Source organism: Myripristis murdjan, chromosome 1, assembly GCF_902150065.1.
Source record: "Myripristis murdjan chromosome 1, fMyrMur1.1, whole genome shotgun sequence".
Classification (NCBI taxonomy): domain Eukaryota; kingdom Metazoa; phylum Chordata; class Actinopteri; order Holocentriformes; family Holocentridae; genus Myripristis; species Myripristis murdjan.
Genome location: NC_043980.1, coordinates 37,573,019 through 37,594,352, shown reverse-complemented (window position 1 = coordinate 37,594,352; position 21,334 = coordinate 37,573,019). Strand labels below are relative to the sequence as shown.

General features: G+C 41.0%; 2 protein-coding genes across 9 annotated transcripts in view; both read left to right on the top strand.

The window, feature by feature from the left end:
* The window catches only part of LOC115364037 (adenylate cyclase 9), a 60,735-nt gene extending 48,953 nt beyond the window's left edge, over positions 1 to 11,782 (top strand). Inside the window, exons 8-12 of one of the 3 annotated variants that reach the window (XM_030058463.1) lie at positions 2,619 to 2,767; positions 3,014 to 3,043; positions 4,869 to 5,154; positions 5,742 to 6,233; positions 11,207 to 11,782. In XM_030058463.1, coding sequence (XP_029914323.1) covers positions 2,619 to 2,767; positions 3,014 to 3,043; positions 4,869 to 5,154; positions 5,742 to 6,233; positions 11,207 to 11,260 — 1,011 coding nt within the window. In that variant the 3' untranslated portion in view covers positions 11,261 to 11,782. Of the gene's footprint in view, positions 1 to 2,618; positions 2,768 to 3,013; positions 3,044 to 4,868; positions 5,155 to 5,741; positions 10,348 to 11,206 lie in introns of those variants that run through there. The other 2 variants (XM_030058450.1, XM_030058457.1) reach the window with 2 other exon arrangements.
* Positions 11,783 to 12,739: 957 nt separating this feature from the next.
* Positions 12,740 to 21,334, top strand: part of crebbpa (CREB binding lysine acetyltransferase a) — a 64,875-nt gene continuing 56,280 nt past the window's right edge. For all 6 annotated transcript variants that reach the window (XM_030058417.1, XM_030058440.1, XM_030058432.1 and 3 more), the window contains exon 1: positions 12,740 to 13,655. In XM_030058417.1, coding sequence (XP_029914277.1) covers positions 13,568 to 13,655 — 88 coding nt within the window. In that variant the 5' untranslated portion in view covers positions 12,740 to 13,567. The remainder of the gene's footprint in view (positions 13,656 to 21,334) is intronic.

Genomic DNA, 21,334 nt, shown 5'->3' with positions numbered 1-21,334 from the left:
AGAAAAGCTAAATTATAAAAGTGAGTCTTAAGAAGACATTTAAAAGAAGACACTGAGTTTGCCTGCCTGAGATCAGCCTGAGAATTCCACAACCGAGGGGCCCGAACAAAAAAGGCCTGGTTACAAGCTGGGATCTAGGGACCAGTAGTTGATCCCTGCTGCGGGATCTCAGGCGGCCAACAGGCTCATAAGGGACCAAGAGTTCACAGATAGAGGCAGGAGCCTGGCCATTCAATGCCTTAAAAACTAGTAATAGTACAACTACTACCATTTCTGCTGCTAACAATACAGCTGCAAAAACTGCTGCAACTGCTGTCATTCCCATTCCCATTACTGTTGCTATTACTACCTCCATTGCTACTGTTACTATCGTCACTCTTACTGCTGATACTGCTACTACTGATAGTACCATTATTACTAGTACTATAGCCACTACTGCTGCTATAATAACAACTGCCATTGTTACAAGTATGACAAATATTCATACTGCTTCTGCTACAACTACAGCTTGTATTGTTTGTTGCCATTAACAGTGTTATTAGAGCTTTGGAGGCAGAGACAGGGTGCAGAGCAGGCGTAAAATAGCTTGAAAGAAGAGGACATATAAACCTGCTATCCCCTCTATCATCATGGGTAACGTGAGAGCACCGGCCAAGATAGATGAGCTAGCGGTGTTGACGAGGGGTCAGAGGGAGCTGGGAGAACGCGTCATCATGTGCCGCACAACCACATCGCAGACTCAAGCGTGACCATCGACAGGGTTCTGACTGTGCCGGTGCACAGAGACCATTTGGAGAGCAGTAAGCCTGTGATGGAGGACACTGTCTGGGCTTCTGGCCATTGTGGACAGTCCCGCTTGCCCATTGCACAACAGGGGAAAATTCACAGATATATAGATATATTGATTTTTTTTTTTTTTTTCGCTGGAATGAAAATCACTGATTCTGCACTAATATGATTATGCAAAGGTATTCAGGAGGCTGCTTTCCTAAAAAAAAAAAAAAAAAAAAAAACTTTATTAAGTAATATTCAGCATGATTATACATTGTCAACCAATTCTAGTAAAGACCATTATGAAGAAAGAATAAATAAATAGCTCAAATCAACATCAATACCTGGAACTTAAATTTGAAAAGGGGTCAAATATTAATTTCTAAATCATCCAAAGCATCTTTTTCTGCATTATGCTCTGTTAAAAAAAAGTTTTCATGTTGGTGTATATTGGACAACTCAATAGGTCAATATCCAATATTATTGGCCAATATCGACTGACAATATCAGCTGACAAATCTATCTATCTATCCATCTCTATGTCTGTCTATCTATCTATCTATCTGTTGGTCTGTCTAGCTGTCTATCTGTCTGTCTATCTAGTTAGTTACCTGTCTGTCTGTTGCTGCTTCTTGCACTACAGCCACCATTTCCGCTCTTGCTGCCACTGCTGTTATGACTACTACCTCTGTGAATTGTAGGAGGAGGAGGAGGAGTAGGAGTAGTAGTAGTAATACCTGTGATTTCCAAGCTATAATGCCTTGCCCTCGCTGCTCTATAAGCCAAAGAAAGCAGAGAGGAGTCGGGTGAGTTGAACCCTTGCCCATGGCAGTCTGAAGCCAGAGATCCTTTGAGGCCTGCAGAACTGTAAGCTGGCATCAGCACTAATAGGAACTGTAGAAAGAAAACAACCATGAGGCTTCAGGAGGCTTCGCCTGTGGACCTTGGCACCACAAATGTTGACATTTCTTCCTCTCTGAATCCTGCATGGGAGAAGATTGAGAGCAGCCCTCGCGTTTTCATGCTGCTTTGAGTCAACGCCACAACCGGCTCCGTATAAGTTTGACTCCGCTTCCAGCTTTGAGCCAGCGGCTGCTTGCAAGATGTGTGGTGTTTTGATATCTTGTTTTTCAAGGATATTCAGCACCCTGTTTCTCTCCCACCCTGCCCTCTCTCCCTGTTACTGCCTCGGTCTCCCCAATCCTCTCTCTCCATTCCTTTAGGGCTTGCAGATCAAAGCGGTAGTCCCAGGGAGAGTGGTTAATTAGACATGCAGTTTTCTGGACTTTTATCCCTTTGAAGATATTAAGCCCCAATAACAGTGCTAGAGGGAGAAGCGCGGGTGGGAGAGAGAGGGAGGACATGTGTAGGGATGAGAGGGAAAGATATGTTATCCTGTCAATGTCATCAGTAAATACTCTTGAGTGTGCCCAAATTATTAACTGCTGTGTGCATGCCTGTACATTTGAAGAGATAACGTACACAAAGCTACCAAGATGACTCCAAACATTCATGTGCAAATGTGTGCGCATCTCCTTTCTGATGATCCAAAACACTTTATCACCTCAGATGTATCAAAAAATCTAAAATGGGTATTTCTTATTGGTTTTTGACCTTTTAAATAATCAAATGATTAAAAATATATTTGTTTTTATATTTTTTGGTCATGTACAGCTTTCTGGCTGTCCCGGAGAAAGAGAAAAAGCGGTACAAAAGTTATGGCTTGCAATGCTATCAAAGAACTGATTTATCATGCATGTTATCGTCACACATGTTTGTGCATTTTTGTGTCCTTTGTTGCTTTGTAAAACACTTAATGAGCATCGTTTTTTGTTTTTTTTTCCCAGGTCACCATGTTCCTGTGCTGTGCCACCATCCTGGCCATCATCCAGTACTGTAACTTCTGTCAGCTGAGTTTTTGGATGCGCTCAGCCCTGGCCACTGCCACAGGAGCTGCCCTGCTGCTGCTGCTCTACAGCCCCCTCCACAGGACCAGGTGCAGTCTATACACGCATGCACACACACACGCCCACATACACACCCACATGCAACCATGTGTGCAACACAGACAAGCTATGAGCAGGGTTTCTATGGTCGTGTTTTCCAGACCTGAAAAACATGGCCTTTCTTTCAGCCAACAGATAGGAGGTGTCCCGCGCTGATCTGTGTGTGTGTGTGTGCGCCATGTATGTGTACGTTACCAGTCCTCGCTCCTAACTGACACCACTCTCCTCTCTTTCAGCTCTGGTAATAACAGCTTGCCTGCACTTGGGTGAGTGTCTCCGTGGAAACAGAGAAGTTTGATGGATGAGTGACATTTGAAGGGTCAACGGGGAGCGACGGGCCTCTTTCATGTTTTCATAACCACAGCTCTCTCTCTCGCTCGCTCACTTTTACTCATTCTCACGCTTTCTTGCTTTTTATTCCCCTCCCTCTCTTTCACACCAAGCATGCAGCAGCTGTAATGGCTTCTAAATGTCACCAGCAGTTGAACTGACTCGCATAGCCAGCGCTGACTAGCTTTTTGTGTTAGAGCCACGTTAGCGTTCCGCACTACCAAGGCACACGCTTTGTCTCTGTATCAGGTCGCATCTTGGCTTGCAGCCCAGTCGTCAAGGCTCACAGGATATAGTTTGTATGTCTTCATGAAGGTCTCGAAATTGAACTCATTTCTCACAGGAAAAATCCTCACTCACATAGAAAATAACATCAGGTGTTATTTTGCAGTTTCTCTCAACCTACCCCTCCTACTTCTACTTAGTAAGTGGCTTCCTACATTTCCTACAGTGCCTTAACACCTCCCTCTCCCCACCAGAGAAGCATTTGAATTTGTTGTTGCTACTTTTAATCAAAGGCAGGCAGATAGATAGATAGATAGATAGATAGATAGATAGATAGATAGATAGATAGATATACTTTATTGATCCCAACCAGGGAAATTCTGGTGTTCCAGCAACAACAGTAGAACATACAATAAAGTTAAATAAAAAAGAATAAAGGCTAAATATATACAATAAAGACTATAAAGACTAAAAACTAAAATATACAATAAGGGCTAACCTTATGGACTTATAATTATTGCCACTAGTCACTAGTGTGTGAACACTGGGGCATGGCTGTGTCTGCAACTAGTGCTGCATTCCATTCAAAATGCGGTGTCAGAATTTCCCAGGTGAAATTTCGGACTTCGGACTTCCAAGCATTTCAGATCCACCATGCCAAATGTAAACAAACAAACAAAACCCCAATAAAATAAAAAATAAAAAATAAAAAAAAACTGACCATGAAAAACTCTTAATCCCCATGTGGCAAGTCCACACCATGAACTGTCAACAGTGGAAACTCATTGCATATATCACGGTAATTTATATGCAGAATCAGGTTTTGCAATATATGTTTTATTTTAATATTGTGCAGGAAAAACTATTGAAGGCAGCCTTTCAGTTGTTTTCCATTTACAGTGTGCGCCTGCATGGGTGCTGCCATAGCTGAGTGATGTCAGACCGCTGCTGTTCATGAATTTCGGTTAGATGGACTTGCCTTGAGTTTCCAAGCAGTAACTCCGACCTTGAGGGGTGTTGTGTGGAACTTTTTCTAGAAGTTTGAAAAAAATCTCCACTGCTAAGTTGTCTGGGAGGCACCATAAATCTCCTCAAAACACATCATGTCTGGGGCTGTGTTGCATTCGGCTTTTTTGAGGCTACTATTAGTGGAGAAATCCTGTTTCTGCCTCCTCTACAATGGATTTCTCTCTGTATGATATTTGTCAGTGGTGCAACATGGTGAATGTAGAAAGAAGCCCTGGATCTTTGATTCTGAGAGTTAGGGTCAAGAAAATGACACCGCTAAACAAATGGGCCCAGAAATGCAAGATACATTACCAATAGATGTTTTCCTCTTGCTTCTCTCTCCCTTTTATCTCATCCATCTTTTTCTTCCATAGACTCGTTCTTACATCTCCTTATTTGCCATCCCAATGTTGATGTTGAACCCCTGCCAGAGCTGATCTCCCCCTTTTTTTAACCTTTCCTTTGACTCTTTCTTTCTTTTTACTTTCCTGTTCCTCTGTCTCATTCTGTCCCTCTTTCCTCACTCAGGGTTAACCTCACTGCTCTTAGTGATGGTGGTTCTGCATGGACCACTCCAGAACCAGACCCTCCACTGCGACCTCTTGACCTTCTGGTCCCAGAGGCCATCCTCGCCTTCTTCCTGCTCCTGCTCCTGGTCTGGTTCCTCAACCGCGAGTTTGAGGTCAGCTACCGCCTCCATTACCACGGCACTGTGGAGGCTGACAAGCACCGCTTCAAGATCCAGACGATGCGAGACCAGGCAGAGTGGTTACTGGGAAACATTATCCCGATCCACGTCGCTGAGCAACTCAAGGTTTTTTGTTGTTTTTTTATCCCCAGATATGCAGGCTAATAACACAAGCCTCATTGTAACACGATATACACATTTTTTTCTTGTTTTCTAATTGGGAAAGGTACATTTTATAGGAAAACCAGTAGTTTGTTTCATTCAGGACTTTTTCTTGAATGATACACACAGTAGGCACATCAAGTAACAGGACAGGAAAGGTGCAAAGTGTCAAGGATGTTTAGGCTTAGTTGATGAAAAAAATGTTTCACATACTTTGATGGTTGAGTCTACATGGATTTTATGATCAGCATTTGACTTTTTTCAGTTGAGTGTAAAGGGTCCACGTTCAAATCAGTCCTCATCAATTATGCATAGTGAACCTGAAAGAAGATAGTCATGGGATTTAGTCCTTTGGACAGTAGTGCATCGTGTGAGATGAGTCTTAACCAATATACCATCAATGTATATGATGTAATTTATGGTTTTGCTGACAAACCACAAAATCACTAAAATATAGAAAGACACCTTTTAGACCAAAATACTACGATTGAAAGCATTTGTCTCACAGTAACTGCGCTTTGTAATACAGTTATCTCTCAATGTTTGCTCAGGTGACTCAGAGCTACTCCAAGAACCACGACAGCGTGGGCGTGATCTTTGCCAGCATTGTAAACTTCAGTGAATTCTATGAGGAGAGCTATGAGGGTGGCAAGGAGTGCTACCGCGTGCTCAACGAGCTAATTGGAGACTTTGACGAGCTCCTCCGCAAACCTGAATTTGCCCACGTGGAGAAAATCAAGACAATTGGTGCCACCTACATGGCAGCGTCAGGACTGAATGTTCAGCAGATGGCTGATAGTGATAATGACCATCCACATGCCCACCTGAGAGCACTGTTTGACTTCGCCCTGGAGATGATGGGTGTCCTGGACGACTTCAACAAGAACATGCTGGGCTTCGGTTTCAAGCTTCGCATCGGATTCAACCATGGGCCGCTGACAGCGGGGGTGATTGGCACCACGAAGCTGCTCTACGACATCTGGGGAGATACGGTCAACATCGCTAGCCGGATGGACTCCACTGGTGTGGAGTGCCGGGTGCAGGTGAGTGAGGAGAGTCACGCCATGCTGAGTGCCATGGGCTTAGAGTTTGACTACAGAGGTACCGTAAATGTAAAGGGAAAAGGTCAAATGAGGACCTTTCTGTACCCAAAAAGTGGGGAAAGTATATCAGGGTGCCAAGACCGGCTGGATGTGGGCATCGGCGTTGGACCCTCATCAGTGGCAGTGCCAGCCAATAAGACTTCAGAATCTGTTGCCACGGCAGCAGCTCTTCCTCCCTGTCCCTCTTCGTCTCACCCACCTTCCTCCTCCTCACCTTCCACACTCCCTCCTCAATCCCAAAGCAATGCTGCGAGGCCTCCAGGAGCGAGGCCTGAGCCTGTCCCAGCTAAGTCCACAGAGGTGAGGAAGGAGGGATATAGGGACGCTCCACACCTCCCTGGGCAGTCTCCTGCCACAGACCTTCACCCCCCATCCCTTCAAGAACTACACCCAGAACCTAGTGCCACACAAGTGCCCTTCTCCGCGCAGGCTGCACCTCTCGCACTTCAGGAGGAGGAGGATGAAGAGGAGGAGGCCAATGAGCTGACAAAACTCAATGAGGAGTTTTACGCTCGTCTCTGATCAATCCTCTCCCCTTCCCCTATCTTCTCCCTCGCTGTTCCTGACCGCTGTCTCTTCAGGACTGTCTCTGTTTAGGTGCGGGCTGGACATTCCTTACTTTAGGCGTGGGTGCGGTGTCCTCTCCTTTTCCAGAAGTAGTAGGCATGGATGAAGAAGAGGGAATTGGTCCCTCCATCTGTTTGGACACAAACTATGTCTACAGTGGCTACAAAAATGGCCACTAACTTTTTTTTTCCATGGGAATGTTGCCTGAGCATTGGGGTGGGTTGGACCTGTGTTGAACACAGCAATATACAGTGGAGAAATGGCAAAAAGGGGCTAGGAGGGAAGGGAAAGTTGTTGGTGTCGTCGTTGATGATGTTTTTTTCTTATTATTTTTTGTTGTTAAGTGCCTTCAGGACTAAAATCATGAACGATCAAATATGAATCTGAACAAAAAATAAGTTTTAACAATCTTTGTACGGGCTTTCCCCCCTAATACTTATACTACGGAACATGCTGTGGTTTCTTACTTCATGCTTTTATTTTCAGTGCAAGTATTTGTTAAAAAAAAACAATATTGTTGTGCCATATCATTTTGTTTGAACTTGATCAAAGTCTTGACCTGACTAAAGGGAAAATAATTTTAGATTCTATGTAAGTGCCAGTGCAGCATGATGGGCTGAGCAGGGAACTATGGGTGGAATGAGGGAATCACAACAAGCAGTGTTAATTTATGTATTCTGCTTCGACATGAGGGCTTGATACAGTATTCATTTGTGCTAGAGTCTCAGTAAAAAGGGACATACTAAATAGGGCTACATAGATTTTAGTTTGTGTAGCAGCTAAATGCACATGTAAGCACAGGTCTTGCACAAACAGTGTTTTCTCGACCACTTGTATTTGGTAGTTATTACAATAAGATAGCTTTTTAAAAAGAGTTTTAACAGAGTTCTTGTCTGTCACAGCACGTACATGCAGAAGCACAAAATGAAATCAAATAAGGGAATACGTCAGGACGAAAAGGTGATATTAAAAAGTGAGATCATCACAAAAGCAGGAAGGCACTTTAAAGATACTTGAGTGGAACTGTGAGTGACAATCAGTGTGTAGTAATAATCAACTGGACTAGACAACAGGGTGGTCCAGATCGCCATCGGTTAAAGTGTCAAAGCGCAGATCAGATTCTGACTATGGAATTCACATCGTTTCTGCAGTATTGTATAGAAGATCTCAGACCCGGCTTTTGTGAAGTTCCATCCATTGCCGTCATTACCACAGAAAAAAAGAATAATCAGTCAAACCATCACTAGATTCAATCAATAGTGGAATATTGTCTGGCTTTAGCTGTGTGATTTGCTGTTGAAGGGGTGGGACTTTTGACTTTTATCCAATCACAGCCTCTGTGTTGAGGGGGCCCACTACTGTATCAATATACTTCAATTGTGCCACTTTAATTGAGTGATCTATAGGTGCAATGCAACCTAAAATATCTGATTGTTTTGAGGTGCCTAAAAGTATGACAAACTGTATTTTGGGTTTTTTGTTGTTTTGTTTTGTTTCAAAAAAAAAAAAAAAAAAAAAAGTATCACACTCTTGTCAAGATGACGGTAGATTATGATTGTATTTTTGAGGAGATGATGCGCCTTCTGCAGTTTTTGCTGCAGCTCGTGACAAATTCCATTTTTTTTTTCTTCTTTTTCCAATTCTAGCATTGTTATTAACCGGCTGCCTGGAACAGTGTGGTGGTGTGCCCGTGGAATAGCTTGCACCTCTTAAGTTTTTCTCTTTGCCCATTACTCACTTTATGTTTTTGTCTTTACTTCTGGAAAGACATGTTAAAATTCACTTGTTTCCCCCTTGTACCTTGTACCTCTTGTGTGTGTGTGTGTGTGCGCGCGTGTCTGTGTCTGTGTGAAGCTAGACTTCATGTAAGTTCTGTCCTGCCACATGATCAAAGTGATTTTTGATAACCAAATGTTCAATTTGACTTACATAAAAGGATCCTGATTCTTTGCTTCAAGTGTTGCTCCAAATACTCACTTAAAGCAGCAGAAAAAAAACAGTAAACAGGCTTTTGAATAGGCATCGACACACTAGCCATGACGTTGAGAAATGAATGAAAAATTATTTATGCTCAGAATCAGTAACTCAGAAAAGATCACTGTAATGTGATACCCAAAGAAATAAATCTACATGGTTGATTGTTGGCAATTTTGTTATTTTGTTGCTGCTGTTTTCATCTGTTAGAGAGGAGTCACATGCACAAGACTGTTTTCTTTTTTGTGTGATTGCAGGGAAAGCCCCAAGTATGAAATCTACATAATGAATTGGTCCTGCAAATGCACATCAATTCACCTTCTTTAGAGTATGCCTTACATTCTGGTTAAAGGGATAGTTTGCGCATTTTGAAAACTTTTCTGATATTTTACTCCCCCTCTAGCTGTGCTGTAGGACAGTAGTGGTGCTATCTTCCTCTCATTGTTACTGAGTGCTGGATACTGGCTGGATGCTCCAAATGCTAACTGTTAGCTTCCTGCCACTGAGGTGGACTTCCCCCCAGCTAACATCCTTAAATAAAAGCACTAAATCCACTCAAAGGTTTAATAGGTTCTGAAACAAAATGCACCTACGACTTTTTATAGAATTTTTACAGTGCAAAATGCGTAAAAATGTTGACTAAAAAAATTATCAGGGAGTAGAACTATTTTCTTGTGCGGCCTCCTCTCTCTGTGCTGGTGCTCAGGTACAGCAGTGGCTAGCAGGGGTCTGAAAGGTTTGGGAAATGTGATAGAGGGGAGCGGAGGAAAAGAAGCTAGCCACAACATTACTTGTAAGCTATCTTTTAGTATTACAGGAGAAAGTTGTTGTTCTTGTCCTCCAACACGTGTTCATAAACTCAATGAGGAAAACGAATAATAGCAAACCCAGACAATCTGCTTCAGTCTCTGTGGTGGCTGCTGCTTCTCTGATGTGGAGTGATACAGGAAGTGAGGAAGTTACCGGATCTTTTTTCTTTTGCTGCCAACAGGAAAAACCCAGTTAGATACAGTAGTTTAAACAAAGTTTGTGCGCACACAGTAGATGTGTATTTTGTGTGTGACACTTAAAAAGTCATACGACACTTAAAAAGTCATATTAAACCTTCCTTGAGTGGATAAAGTCGGTTAATTTTAATTATGTTAGCTGGGGGGAAATCCACTTGAATGGCAGGAGGCTAACAGTTAGCATTTGGAGCATCCAGCACTCAGTAACAATGAGAGGAAGACAGCACCACTACTGTCCTACACAACAGCTGGAGGGGGGCAGGTGAAATAATATCTTTTTTTTTTTTTTTTTTTAACATGGGCAAATTATCCCTTGAAAGGATTTTGCCTCGATAAAGAGCCTTGGACTGAAATTTTGGCCTCACATTGGAAGAAACAGACATGAGGGGGAATGGGGAATGTGGGGGAATCTTCTATATTTACATTGCCACCTTCATCTGTAGCTTGAAGTGTCTTTACCTCTGCCATTGTGCACTCCTGATGTACACAACCAGTGCCTTCTGAACTCAAAATATTATAAGTAAGTTTGAATGAGTTACATGATTATTTGTATCAAATAATCTTGATAATTCCAGTAGCATCTCCACCCTCAAAATCCAAAGGAGGTTTCTCCAGCAGCCCTCCCCCCAGATCAAGGCACACTGACAGCAGCATCACATGTGCTGTGTTGGTAAAAATCTATATTTCATTGGTCTCAGTGAAGTCAGGCTTTTAAAAGTATTTTGTAATGGCACATTTAATCTTGCAGCTCTCTCAACTTGTCAAATTTTCTAACAAGCCAAACAACATAAAGTTGTGGAAAGATCAGTGAAAATATCAGTTGTTACTTTTTAAAGGAGAAGTCCTGTTCTGCCCCACACTTTCCTGATTACCCCTCTACATTATTATACAATCCTTAGTTATTTCTAGGCAGTCACTGTAACCCCACCATACTTAAAGGCAAATTAAACTCTATTAAAGTGAGGAGGTGTGGGACTCCAGAGGCTCTGTACACACAGGTAAATAAAATGAAAGATTAACGTTAACATCGCTGGCTCTGCTCTGTGATGAAATTGAGGACGGGATGTGTGTGTGTGCGTGTGTGTGTGTGTGTGAGAGATCTTGTTTGCATGGTAAAGACTGATTGAGTGTTTTTCTTCTTCGCTGCATGTTTTGTAGTTTCATTCTTCAGTACGCTATCACTCATTTCTTTTCAAAATCACTCGAGTCTAAATCATGGTTTGCATGTCTCCATGTGATAACAGCACTCCAAATTCTTCACAAGTCTTGCTTTGGATTTAAAGATTACGGTTAGATGTCCTCCTCACTGGCACTGTATTGATGAATGATGAATGATGTGTGTAATTTTTTTTTTTTTTTTTTTAGTTTTTGCATAGGGAAAGAAGTGGAAAACCATTACCAGTACAAAGCAACAATTAAGAAAACAGCAGTCAAGTCCATTGAACACAAGCAGAAGGCATCTTTATTCAACCATCCCTTTATTTTGAAGGAATGTGATGACTCATAACAGAAAGATGAGGAGCAGATTCTTACTTTTAAGTGTTTTTATCAGCACTTATTAAAATCATCACAGTCAAATAGCCTAATCTCTCACTCACGTGGTAACAGATGCACATCTTTTCATGACACATTTGCTCGTACATTCAGCCTGTGCGTGTTTTCAATCACACTGGGACAAGATATTGAATAAGGCAGAGATGTTTGATTTTAAAATCTTTGTGTATTCGTTTCTTTTTCATGAATCAGATGATATTATGTTTGTATGTTTTGTGCACATTACCCATGTATCATTTATCAACACATGATCATAATCTGTACACATTTGCACAAAGCACTGTGTTTGTACATATGCAGGTATTGTATGTCACGTATGATTTTTTTTTTATACATGTGCATGTGCCAGATTTTTGCCAGAAAACAATGAAAAAGAGACACTTGTTACCAAAAGATCCAATGTGTATGTGTGTGTTATCGTGAGTGTTGAGATTTCTTTACTCTTTTTTTTTTTTTTCCAGTGCAATGGAAATCACAAAGCAGAAAATCTTGGAGTGCACAGTAGCCAACACACTGATTTACTCAGATATGGGATGGGATCAGGTTAAACCATGCACACACACACACACACACACACACACACACACACACAAACACGATATGTTGGCCAAGTAATATGGAGGCTGTCCAAAAGGTTGCTGAGGTTTATCCCAACACTGTTAGGAGGCTATATTTCAACTGTTAGCCGGTCTCGCTACATTTTCACAGATATCAACCATCAGAATTTGACTAATTCTTTGCCTTAACTATATATAACTATTTATAAATATGTACTCTCATCAACAGAGGAGAAACAGCCTCAGAATAGATGTCTAAAGACCAGCTATGATGTTGAAAAATAAATAATTATGAATTTATGCCCAAAATCAAGAACATAGAAGAGATTAGTGTTATGTTATGCGAAAGAAAACCAACTACACATCCACTGGCTGGTAGTTTCCATTTTATTATGTTGCTGTAGCTGTCTTGAGGTTTAGATAGGAGTGACACACACAAAACTGCTTTCTTTATTGTGTGCCAAACCCCAAAACCCAGGTCATTTGGGTTTGCTTTGTACCTAGAAAGGTGCTTTTGGTTTTTATTTACCTTTGCCATTGTGCACTCCTTATACACAGTGGCTTAGAGCTGAAGCTTCCTACCTTTGCTCAGATATTATGTTCCTTCGTGGTGCAAATTTAACTATAATTTACTTGGAAGCAATAGAACTTGTGATTTAATTTCTGTGGTGGTGCACTACCGCCCCTAGTGGTCAGCTGGTGTAGTGGTTTTACGTAGGGCGTGATTGCGCGGCCCCTCCCCCTCCACAGCCGATCTGGAAAAGAAAAAAAGAAAAAAAACTTTTTTGTATCGAAGGAATCAACAGCCGCCATCTTGTCGTGGTTCGGAATTAGGATTTCGGTCCAACACTATTTTTTACTGAGAAATCGAGCATCCTTACCTAGATATGACAGCCTCTTTCCCCTGAAAACGAAATCTTATCGTCGTTTGGGACGTATTTTGTGAGAAAAACCGGGAATTGGATCGGCGTTCGTCGGACAGAAAAGCTCCGTATATCTGATTTCCCCTTCAGAGTGCGGCGCTTCAGCCCCTATCGCCGTTCGGAGCAGTATTGTTTACCGTGGGCAAGAGGAGACCGAGACCGTGACTTTCGGACAATTTTGCAAAAATACAGCATTTTTATGCAATTGTGTATTTTTATGGAGCCTCGCACGATTTTTGCATGAAGAAATTTGACGTCACGCAGAATGGGTTCTCTGAACACCTAAAAATAACGACTCTTGCCTGGAATGCAACAATCGACCTAAATATATTTGGCTAATATTTTGACGTTCGATTTTTCATGGGGAATATTTTATTTTGGGTTATTTAACGATAATAATGTGGGTGTTGGGTGTTGGATTATCATGGGGTGAATGGCGGTGGCGAAGCGGGGCGCTATTGCATCTCTTTTGAAAGACACTGACTCTCACTGCAAGGAGTAGCTAACGCTAACTTAGCTGGTAGCAGGCAATTAGCTAGCTATTAGCCAGTTAGCTAACGTTAGCAGGCTGCCAGCTTGCTAATGTGCTAGCTAACCGGGAAGGTGCAGGTTGGCAGAGCAACTTTTCCTGTCAAAAGATCATCATATTTATCAACACTTTGCAAGCAACCAGCTAGAGAAGATCCACAACCATGGCTGAAAACCTGCTGGATGTTGGACCTCCCAACTCAAAGCGACCGAAGCTGAATTCACCTGCCCTGTCAGCGTCAGATGGAGCAGGTAAAGAAAGGCCTCAACACTGTCAGCACCTGTTACTATGAATATCGTTAAGCCGCACATTTAAAGCAACTCGCCGTATGGTTGCGAGCAAAAAAACAAAACAAAACTCATTGATAAAGTAAGGCATTGTGCTGTAATGTCACTAAATCAGCCAGGTGTGCTGGGCAGTGAGTTCTGTTCGTGGTGGTTACCATGTTTAAATGCTGAACTCCTGTGTTCTTCGTGTTTCCAACCTGAACCAAGAGTTGTTTTTACAAATATAATTTCTAATCTGTGTCGAATTTTTAACATTAAAGGGAGTAAACCGATTTGCACAGCAGCTGCAGTTATCGACGACATGACCGACTCCAGACACCACGTTATTTATCCTAGATCCTGAGCCGCTTCCACTCAAAACAGTGCAAATTATCACCCCCAAATAATGGGCACACCAAATACAGTCTGTTCTTGATTGCGTAGCTCGGGCATCAAACTATGTCTGATTGTACACAAACAAGTTGCTAGAAGCATGCACCGGCTAGGCAAAGGCAGTTCCGCTCAGAACAGAAATACTTGTTTCATTAGTTATTAGGTCTGCCTGGATGGAATGACCCCCCTGTTACCTGCTAACATTTTTTATCAGTTGGGTTCAATTTGACCCCCATAATTTAAATCTCCAGAAAATGATTAGAATTATAATTGTTACCCAAGGTTATGTGTCAGGTATTTAATGTGTTGTTGACTACCTAAGTAGCACTTTAAGTAAAACATAGCCCCCCTCTTAATACCTAAAAGTTCCTGTGGGAATCATGTTTTTCCCTCCCAAATGTCTCACAAACTGGACTGCCTCTGGCACTAGTACAGGTGTGGTTATGTTTGCTGAGGGCCTTAAAACAGAGGGAAGTTCTCGTAAGATTATAAAAGGCTTTTTATAGTTCCTCAGTGTCCAAAACAGCTAGAACAACTGTGTAAAGTGTTGATATTTCTTATGTTCTTGTATAGCTAAAATAGCCTGGGGTCAAATTGACCCTAGAGAAACACCAATGGTACAAAATGTCTATAGAACATTGAAAACATGTCAATTTCATGCAAAACCACTTTTCACCATAAAATTAGGAAAAGTCATGAAATGTGAACCAAAAAATGTTTTTAATCATGTATTTAGAGATGTTCAGTATTGAATGGGGTCAAACTAACAAAGATAATAGGAGGGTTAAATATTGAATGCTTATTAGAAGGAAAAGGGATAACTAACAAATAGTGTTGACATCGCCAGGCCAAACAGAGATCTTAGTCTGAAAGCATGACCAGTAGAGTCAGAAACTCAGTCATCTTTGTGGACACTACACTCTTTAGTGCAGCTCAAGCTGGGTGAAGTAGGACTGCGCTTAAGTGTACAGTATACATTTGTGCTGGAGTCCTTGCTATTTACATTGCCATGCACAGGGCATAGAGTGACACCCCCCATCCAAGAAATACTGATGTTCCTGAATTGAAAAGTTACGGAATATTTAGGTGCATGCTTTGTGAAACCCTAATTGCAAATGCCCATCTCGAGTTGTACATCTTTTTCATTCTCTGTCCTCAAGAATCATGGATTTAGTTTTGCCACCGTTGATGCATATTGTGCATATTCTGTCATCTTACTTTGACATACAAGTGTAAATGTAAAATCTGTATCTGCAGTAAAGCAAACAGTCTTTATCACAGAAACAGTAAAATAATAAAAGAAAATATTAGAAAACAAAGTTAGCATAGCACCGTAAGATACAATAAAACATAACGTAGTAATAACATAGCCACAGAAAATTAGAAAAGAATATAGCTGTGCACAAAAAAAAGCAAAAAACCCTAAACATGAGTACTAGTTTGTGGCTGAATTAAACAGGATTTGGTTGCTCTCTTAAAAACTGGAATTTGCAGATAATTTCAGGTGATCAGGTAACAGGTTGCAGGACTTTGTTCATTTCTGAGCAATTTTTTTTTTCCAGAATGAAACTTTACTGTTGCCAGTTGCTCTGGTAGATCTGCTACAGCTTTCCAGTCTCTTTAAATATTTGCTGTGTAGCTGAGGAGCAAGTCAATCTAAACATTTAAACAGGTTTTCGATAATGAAGGTCCATAAAGTTTTCAAAACATAAAATCTTCCATTCATTGGAAATACTGCAGTGATGGTTCCTAATTTGCCTTTTGTCAAATATTTTCAAAGCCCAGTTGTGCAGACATTGCATGGATTTAATTACTGACTGGCAGGGACAAGGTAGTTAAACTGTAAGGCAGATGCAGGAATATCATTGAACTAAGAAACAGCAATACACAATCAAATGTCAGTCAGTTTCTTTGAATTGAATTTGAATTGAAAAGCTTTCACAGTCCACAGCAAAAACAATTTCATCAACAATGAGTTAGGATTGCTGTCACACATGGCAGAGGCACCACATGTCTACAGTGATGAATCACGAAACCCTCCCAACTTTTATAGTTTTCAGGACCCTGTGGGTCAGTCCTGTGCAGCACCATCATCAGCAGTAAATTACTGCAGACAAAGAGTGCGCATTCACTGTGGTGCCTGTCATGCCTGCAGCTTCGAATGCAACACCCCTCTGCCCTGACAGTTGGCCTTTTGCAGCGTGCCCTGGCTTGGGTTGCATGTCCCATTTTGGGGTGTAAGGTAGCAGATGCTTTTAGTGCATGTGTCTATGATTGGTGAAGCATCGGTTTTGCCAGTGTCTGTAGATTTGAGATGTTTTTATCTAGTTGTGGTATGGGCGGGTACATCTTTATTGGGGTGACAGGGAGCAAACACGTGCCCCGTCTCTCCCCATTCAGGCCATCTGTCACCCCTGCATGGTTGCTCTGTGCCCCACCCCCCCACCCCTCACTTCTGTCCACAAATAATCCACTGGCTGTATGTGGACTTTTTACTATGTTGTTGTCTTGGCGTTGCACAGAAGTTAGCCTTAGGAACTGGTGGAATTATTTCTCCTCAGATTTGATATGTAGAAAGCTTTGGCCAGAGATTCAAAGGTGCAGTGTATATATATGTTTTCAGTTCACAGTAAGAGTTTCAGCAAATTGCCTCATTATTTTTGTGTTTATTAACGTCATAAGTGTCCAAAAAGTAAACAGTGAATATTTGATACTTGATACATAATGTGTTGCTGGCATGGACAGTGCAGTGAACTGCTTTGACAAGAAGACATATACTAGGAATGGGAATCAGCAAGGACTCCACTTTACAATACGATTCAAAAGACTTTGGTGCCCATTTGATATGTATTGCGGTTGAGTAATTATCACAATTCTGTTGTTTTGCTATTTGATTTTACAACATTGTGTCATTTTTGCATACATCTTGTTTAATTTTTTATTTATGTATTTTTAATACTGTATTGTTGATAACAACTGAATCATACTTCCAAAGACCGTTATAATGAGCTTGTCAGTCAATGTTACTTTGAAATTTTAAGTTATTGCAGGCCTGAAGATAGAAATACATAGAAAAATAGAAAAAACACACCACATGGTTTTGTTTTAAACAGGCAGTCCGCCATTTGCTGCATTCAAATCAGCATTTTTCCTGCTTTCAGTAAAACAGCAATTTCTAAAATAATGTCAAAGTATCGATTCGGGGTAAGTGTGGTGATTGTAAAAATCGCCAAACAAAGAAAATTGTGCTTTGTAATTGAATCAACCACAGTCACACACACACACACACACACACACACCCATCCTTAACATATACAGGCATCACACCTCTTAATGTGTTCACTTACCATTTCCTAATAGACACATTTAAGGCCAGCCAAGCAGACAGCACACTCATGACACAGACACTAATGGGACCATTCAGGTTTGTGCCTGCAGGCATAGAAGGAAAACCCCTAGAAAATGGGATGGTGTTGTGTGTGTGTGTGTGTGTGTGTGTCAGGGGAAGTGGACAAGGTGACATGCAGATGTCATCCACCCACCCATAACTCCCACAAAAAGCACATATGACTTCATTTTTTGTGTTTTTTTTTTTTTCTTCCCCCTTGGCAGGCGAGTTCTGCAGCACATCTTAATTGGTGGTTTTAAATGCCACTTGCCACATGTCTGAGCTTGTATTTAAGATTGATTTGCCTTGTTTTAATCCAGGCTGTTCCAATTAGCTGATATTGCTTTTTTTTGCCGTTCCCACATGGAGCTACCTGCTCCCCCCTGTAAAATGGAAAGAAGATTACTGAGAAATGTTACAGTTGTGATACAGCTAAGAAATTCTGAAAGGAAATGGGAATTGGATTCTCTTATTTTGGTGCAAAATATCACATAAAAATGTCAGCTGAAAAAAGCATTATTCCACCACAAATGTTTTAATATTTGAAACCTAGACTGAATGTTTTAGTAAGCCACCTCTTAACTAGGGATGCGCATTTAGATTAATTTTTATAACCGAGTAACCTAGCCTGGGCCTACTCGAGTACCCGAGTAATTAGGTTAAATGGGGACACATAAAATCGTTCATATACAGCACATCAATATACCCCTGTTTAATTGAGGAGAAAACTTTTTTCACAGTCATCGTTATCTTGGTGGTAGACTGCTTTCATGTTTTATCCATGTCCGAGTAGGCTAAATAAAATAAACATGTATAAATGCTCCCTGGTGTGCGTGGTTGAATCCATTTATTAAATAAATCGGTCTCAACCAGTGTTCACGAAGCTGACGGAATAAGCAGTCTTCAGTGTGGATGCGCATAGCCAAGTAGGTACCCTCTCTCTGAAAATTGAAAATGTATATCTATCTAGATGTTAGACTAAATTATTTATTTGCTAGCTCAATCATATTGTTACTATAGAATATCTGCTGGAATTTTTTTTTCATGGACCGATACTTACTTATACTTCTGCCGACTTCTCAGTCATTTTTAATCTAACAGGTGCCGTGACAGCGACACAGCTGATCTTTATCTACAACCAACTTATATGAACAGTTATATTTAAATATAGGCTACTGTTTTCCAGTGTCGGCACCACAACAAACATCTGTCTTTTCATAAACTCACCGGCAGATGTTTTATTTCAGCTGGGGTTGCGTTACTCCAATTTAACGTCAGCTCCGATTAATGTGGCTAAGCAGCAAAAGTAACGACAGTAAGCAGTCACATTAAGGCTGAACAGAGTTATATAATTTCAGCCCCACCTTTCGGGGGCTTTTGCTAATCACCTTTTCAGGCTGTTATCAATTTACCGCTGAAAGAAAGACGACAGTTTTCTCAGATGTGTCGATTTATTAAATGTCCATTTCAATGTACAGTTGCAAACGAATTGACAAATTAATTAAATCAGTGGTCTTGGCAACTCAGAAAGACTAAACAAATTAATAACGATTAATAGGCTGATTAATAACTGATTACATTAGCACATTAATAACAATAACAAAGTTATAGCCGCACATCTCCGTGAAAAATCTTACAGGTAGCTACTGTCCGTGGTGCTGACTCTGCATTTCATTCTCTATTATAGCCTAGAAATTAAAGCTCCATAAAAGTCACGGAGGATCTTGTTCAGCTCTTCTTTCCTTACAGGTGAGAAATCAGCTGTTTGCCCGGTGTTTGTCAGGTAGTCTTGTAGACATTTGACGGCCCAAGACGTTGACGGGGCCGTACCGGCTTCATTTCCTGACCTCTCCAGCTGATCCAGCTCTTCACTCGCGTATCTCTCCTTTTTCTCCTCTGTCTTGTCTTCCTCGTTCAGCCATTTTTCCAAACTTAGGTCGCAAACAAATGAAAATTGATGACGAAACGGTCCATTATGCAGCTGAACAAAGCTGACAGCGGCTTTTGATGCGGGTTTCAGTGAAACGTTTCGCGTTGCCATGGAAACCACACAGACTCGAGAAATAGCTAATATTGTGGGAGGAGTAATATGTTCAGTGATGAGTGTTTTTTTTTTTTTTTTTCATTTGAGCACGGCTAGCCGAACTCAGTTGCTCATTTGAGCACATTCTAAACGTCTGATTGACCAATCAGATTGCTCGGTCGGATCTACGTGTTGTAGAAATGTAGTTTGATCCTAACTGGGCCGCGGATAACCGAGTAGTAATTTGTAACCGAGTATCAAATTCTCTCCTCGGATAGTCGGGTACCCGGTTAACCCCGCCCATCCCTACTCTTAACTAAGGTATTCTTTGCTATGCTTGGCTGTCCCTTTAAGCTTTAAATGTGGCTTTATAATGACATTCCGTCACTTTCATCTGTATATTGCTGGACATCCTCACATTGTTATTGGGAGGGATGCCTTCACCCCACCCAGTAAATACATCCAACACCTTGCACAGCTTGGGTCGATGGAGAAGTGTGTATACAGGAGAGGGTGAGGGGGAAAAATGTTCCAAATAATACAAAGTGATCGTATAGCAAAGTTGAAATTGAAAAGTTGAATAAAGGTTTCAATGAAAAGTGAGAGGATCCGCGAAAGGAATCATTAGAATTGAGCTCCAGTGGTTACTTCACTACATGGATGGACTGGAAAATGAACACCAGCCACCAACTAAATACTGGTAATTTTGGGCAGTGGCTGGTAGGTTTATCTATTCCATGAAAGCAGTTGCTAATAAGTGTGTGTTTTCTTGGCCGGACACTTTGATTCAAGATTTGTGTCTACAAAGCAGTAGAGCTGGGAAAAGAGTACTGATGGAATTTATGTAAGGGTGATGTTGCAAAGGGAGGGTAGCAGCGAGCTTATGAAACACCTGCAACTACCTCATGGCAATAATTCGCAACAGTGCAGCGTCTTGGACTGCTTGAGCAAAATTTCTGCTAGATGCAGTTCTTGAAAATATTGTCCTGTCCTTGTAGAGCTAACATATCATTTGGAAAAAATAGCAGTCCAGTCATGTTAACTTTAAGAAACAATGAAATGGCAAGGCAGCTCTTGGCCAGCAGCTCTTGGTTGGTTGCTGGGATTTGTTTTTCACTTCAGATTGTGACTGACAACAGGTTCCAAAATTTACTTTTTGGCTAAACTGCAAAGGTGGTAGGTAATAATTAAAATGTACTTGTTAGGCGCATATGTGTGTGTGTGTGTGTGTGTCTGTCTGTCTGTCTGTCTGTCTATCTATCTGTCTATCTATCTATCTATCTATCTATCTATCTATCTATATATCCAGATACACACACACACTTACATACATAGTATTATTATTTTTTTAATTTAATTTTTTTACCGGTCAAAATTAAGTTACTGCGTAGGCTTGTTCTGGTCTGTTTTTTAATCAATTCCACAACAAAATAAAGAACATGATTAATTCATTGAAAGGATTTAAGGAGTTAGATGATGATGTCTGTACTACTAAGGTCAGGTCCAAATGTAAACAAACTGAGGGCTCAGTTTATGTCACTTAAGCAATGGGAAAAATGGTTGAGTAGTAGTGCATCAGAATAGAAACAGGGTCTGTTGATACGTCATAACCTATCTGAACAACATCATTTATTAAATATAGTGTTTTGTTTTATGATCAATGCCCACTACACTTGCTGTTAGGATAAAATGTTACCATGTGGTTGGTTTTGATAGATTTTGAAAGATACGGAGTTAAATCACTGAGTTGTTATTTTTGCATAGCATTTAACCAGCACGGTGAGCCACGCCATGATCCCCTCAACAACATCAGACGGATAGCAACATCTAGAAGAATCGAAATCATCCTCATGCCACCTT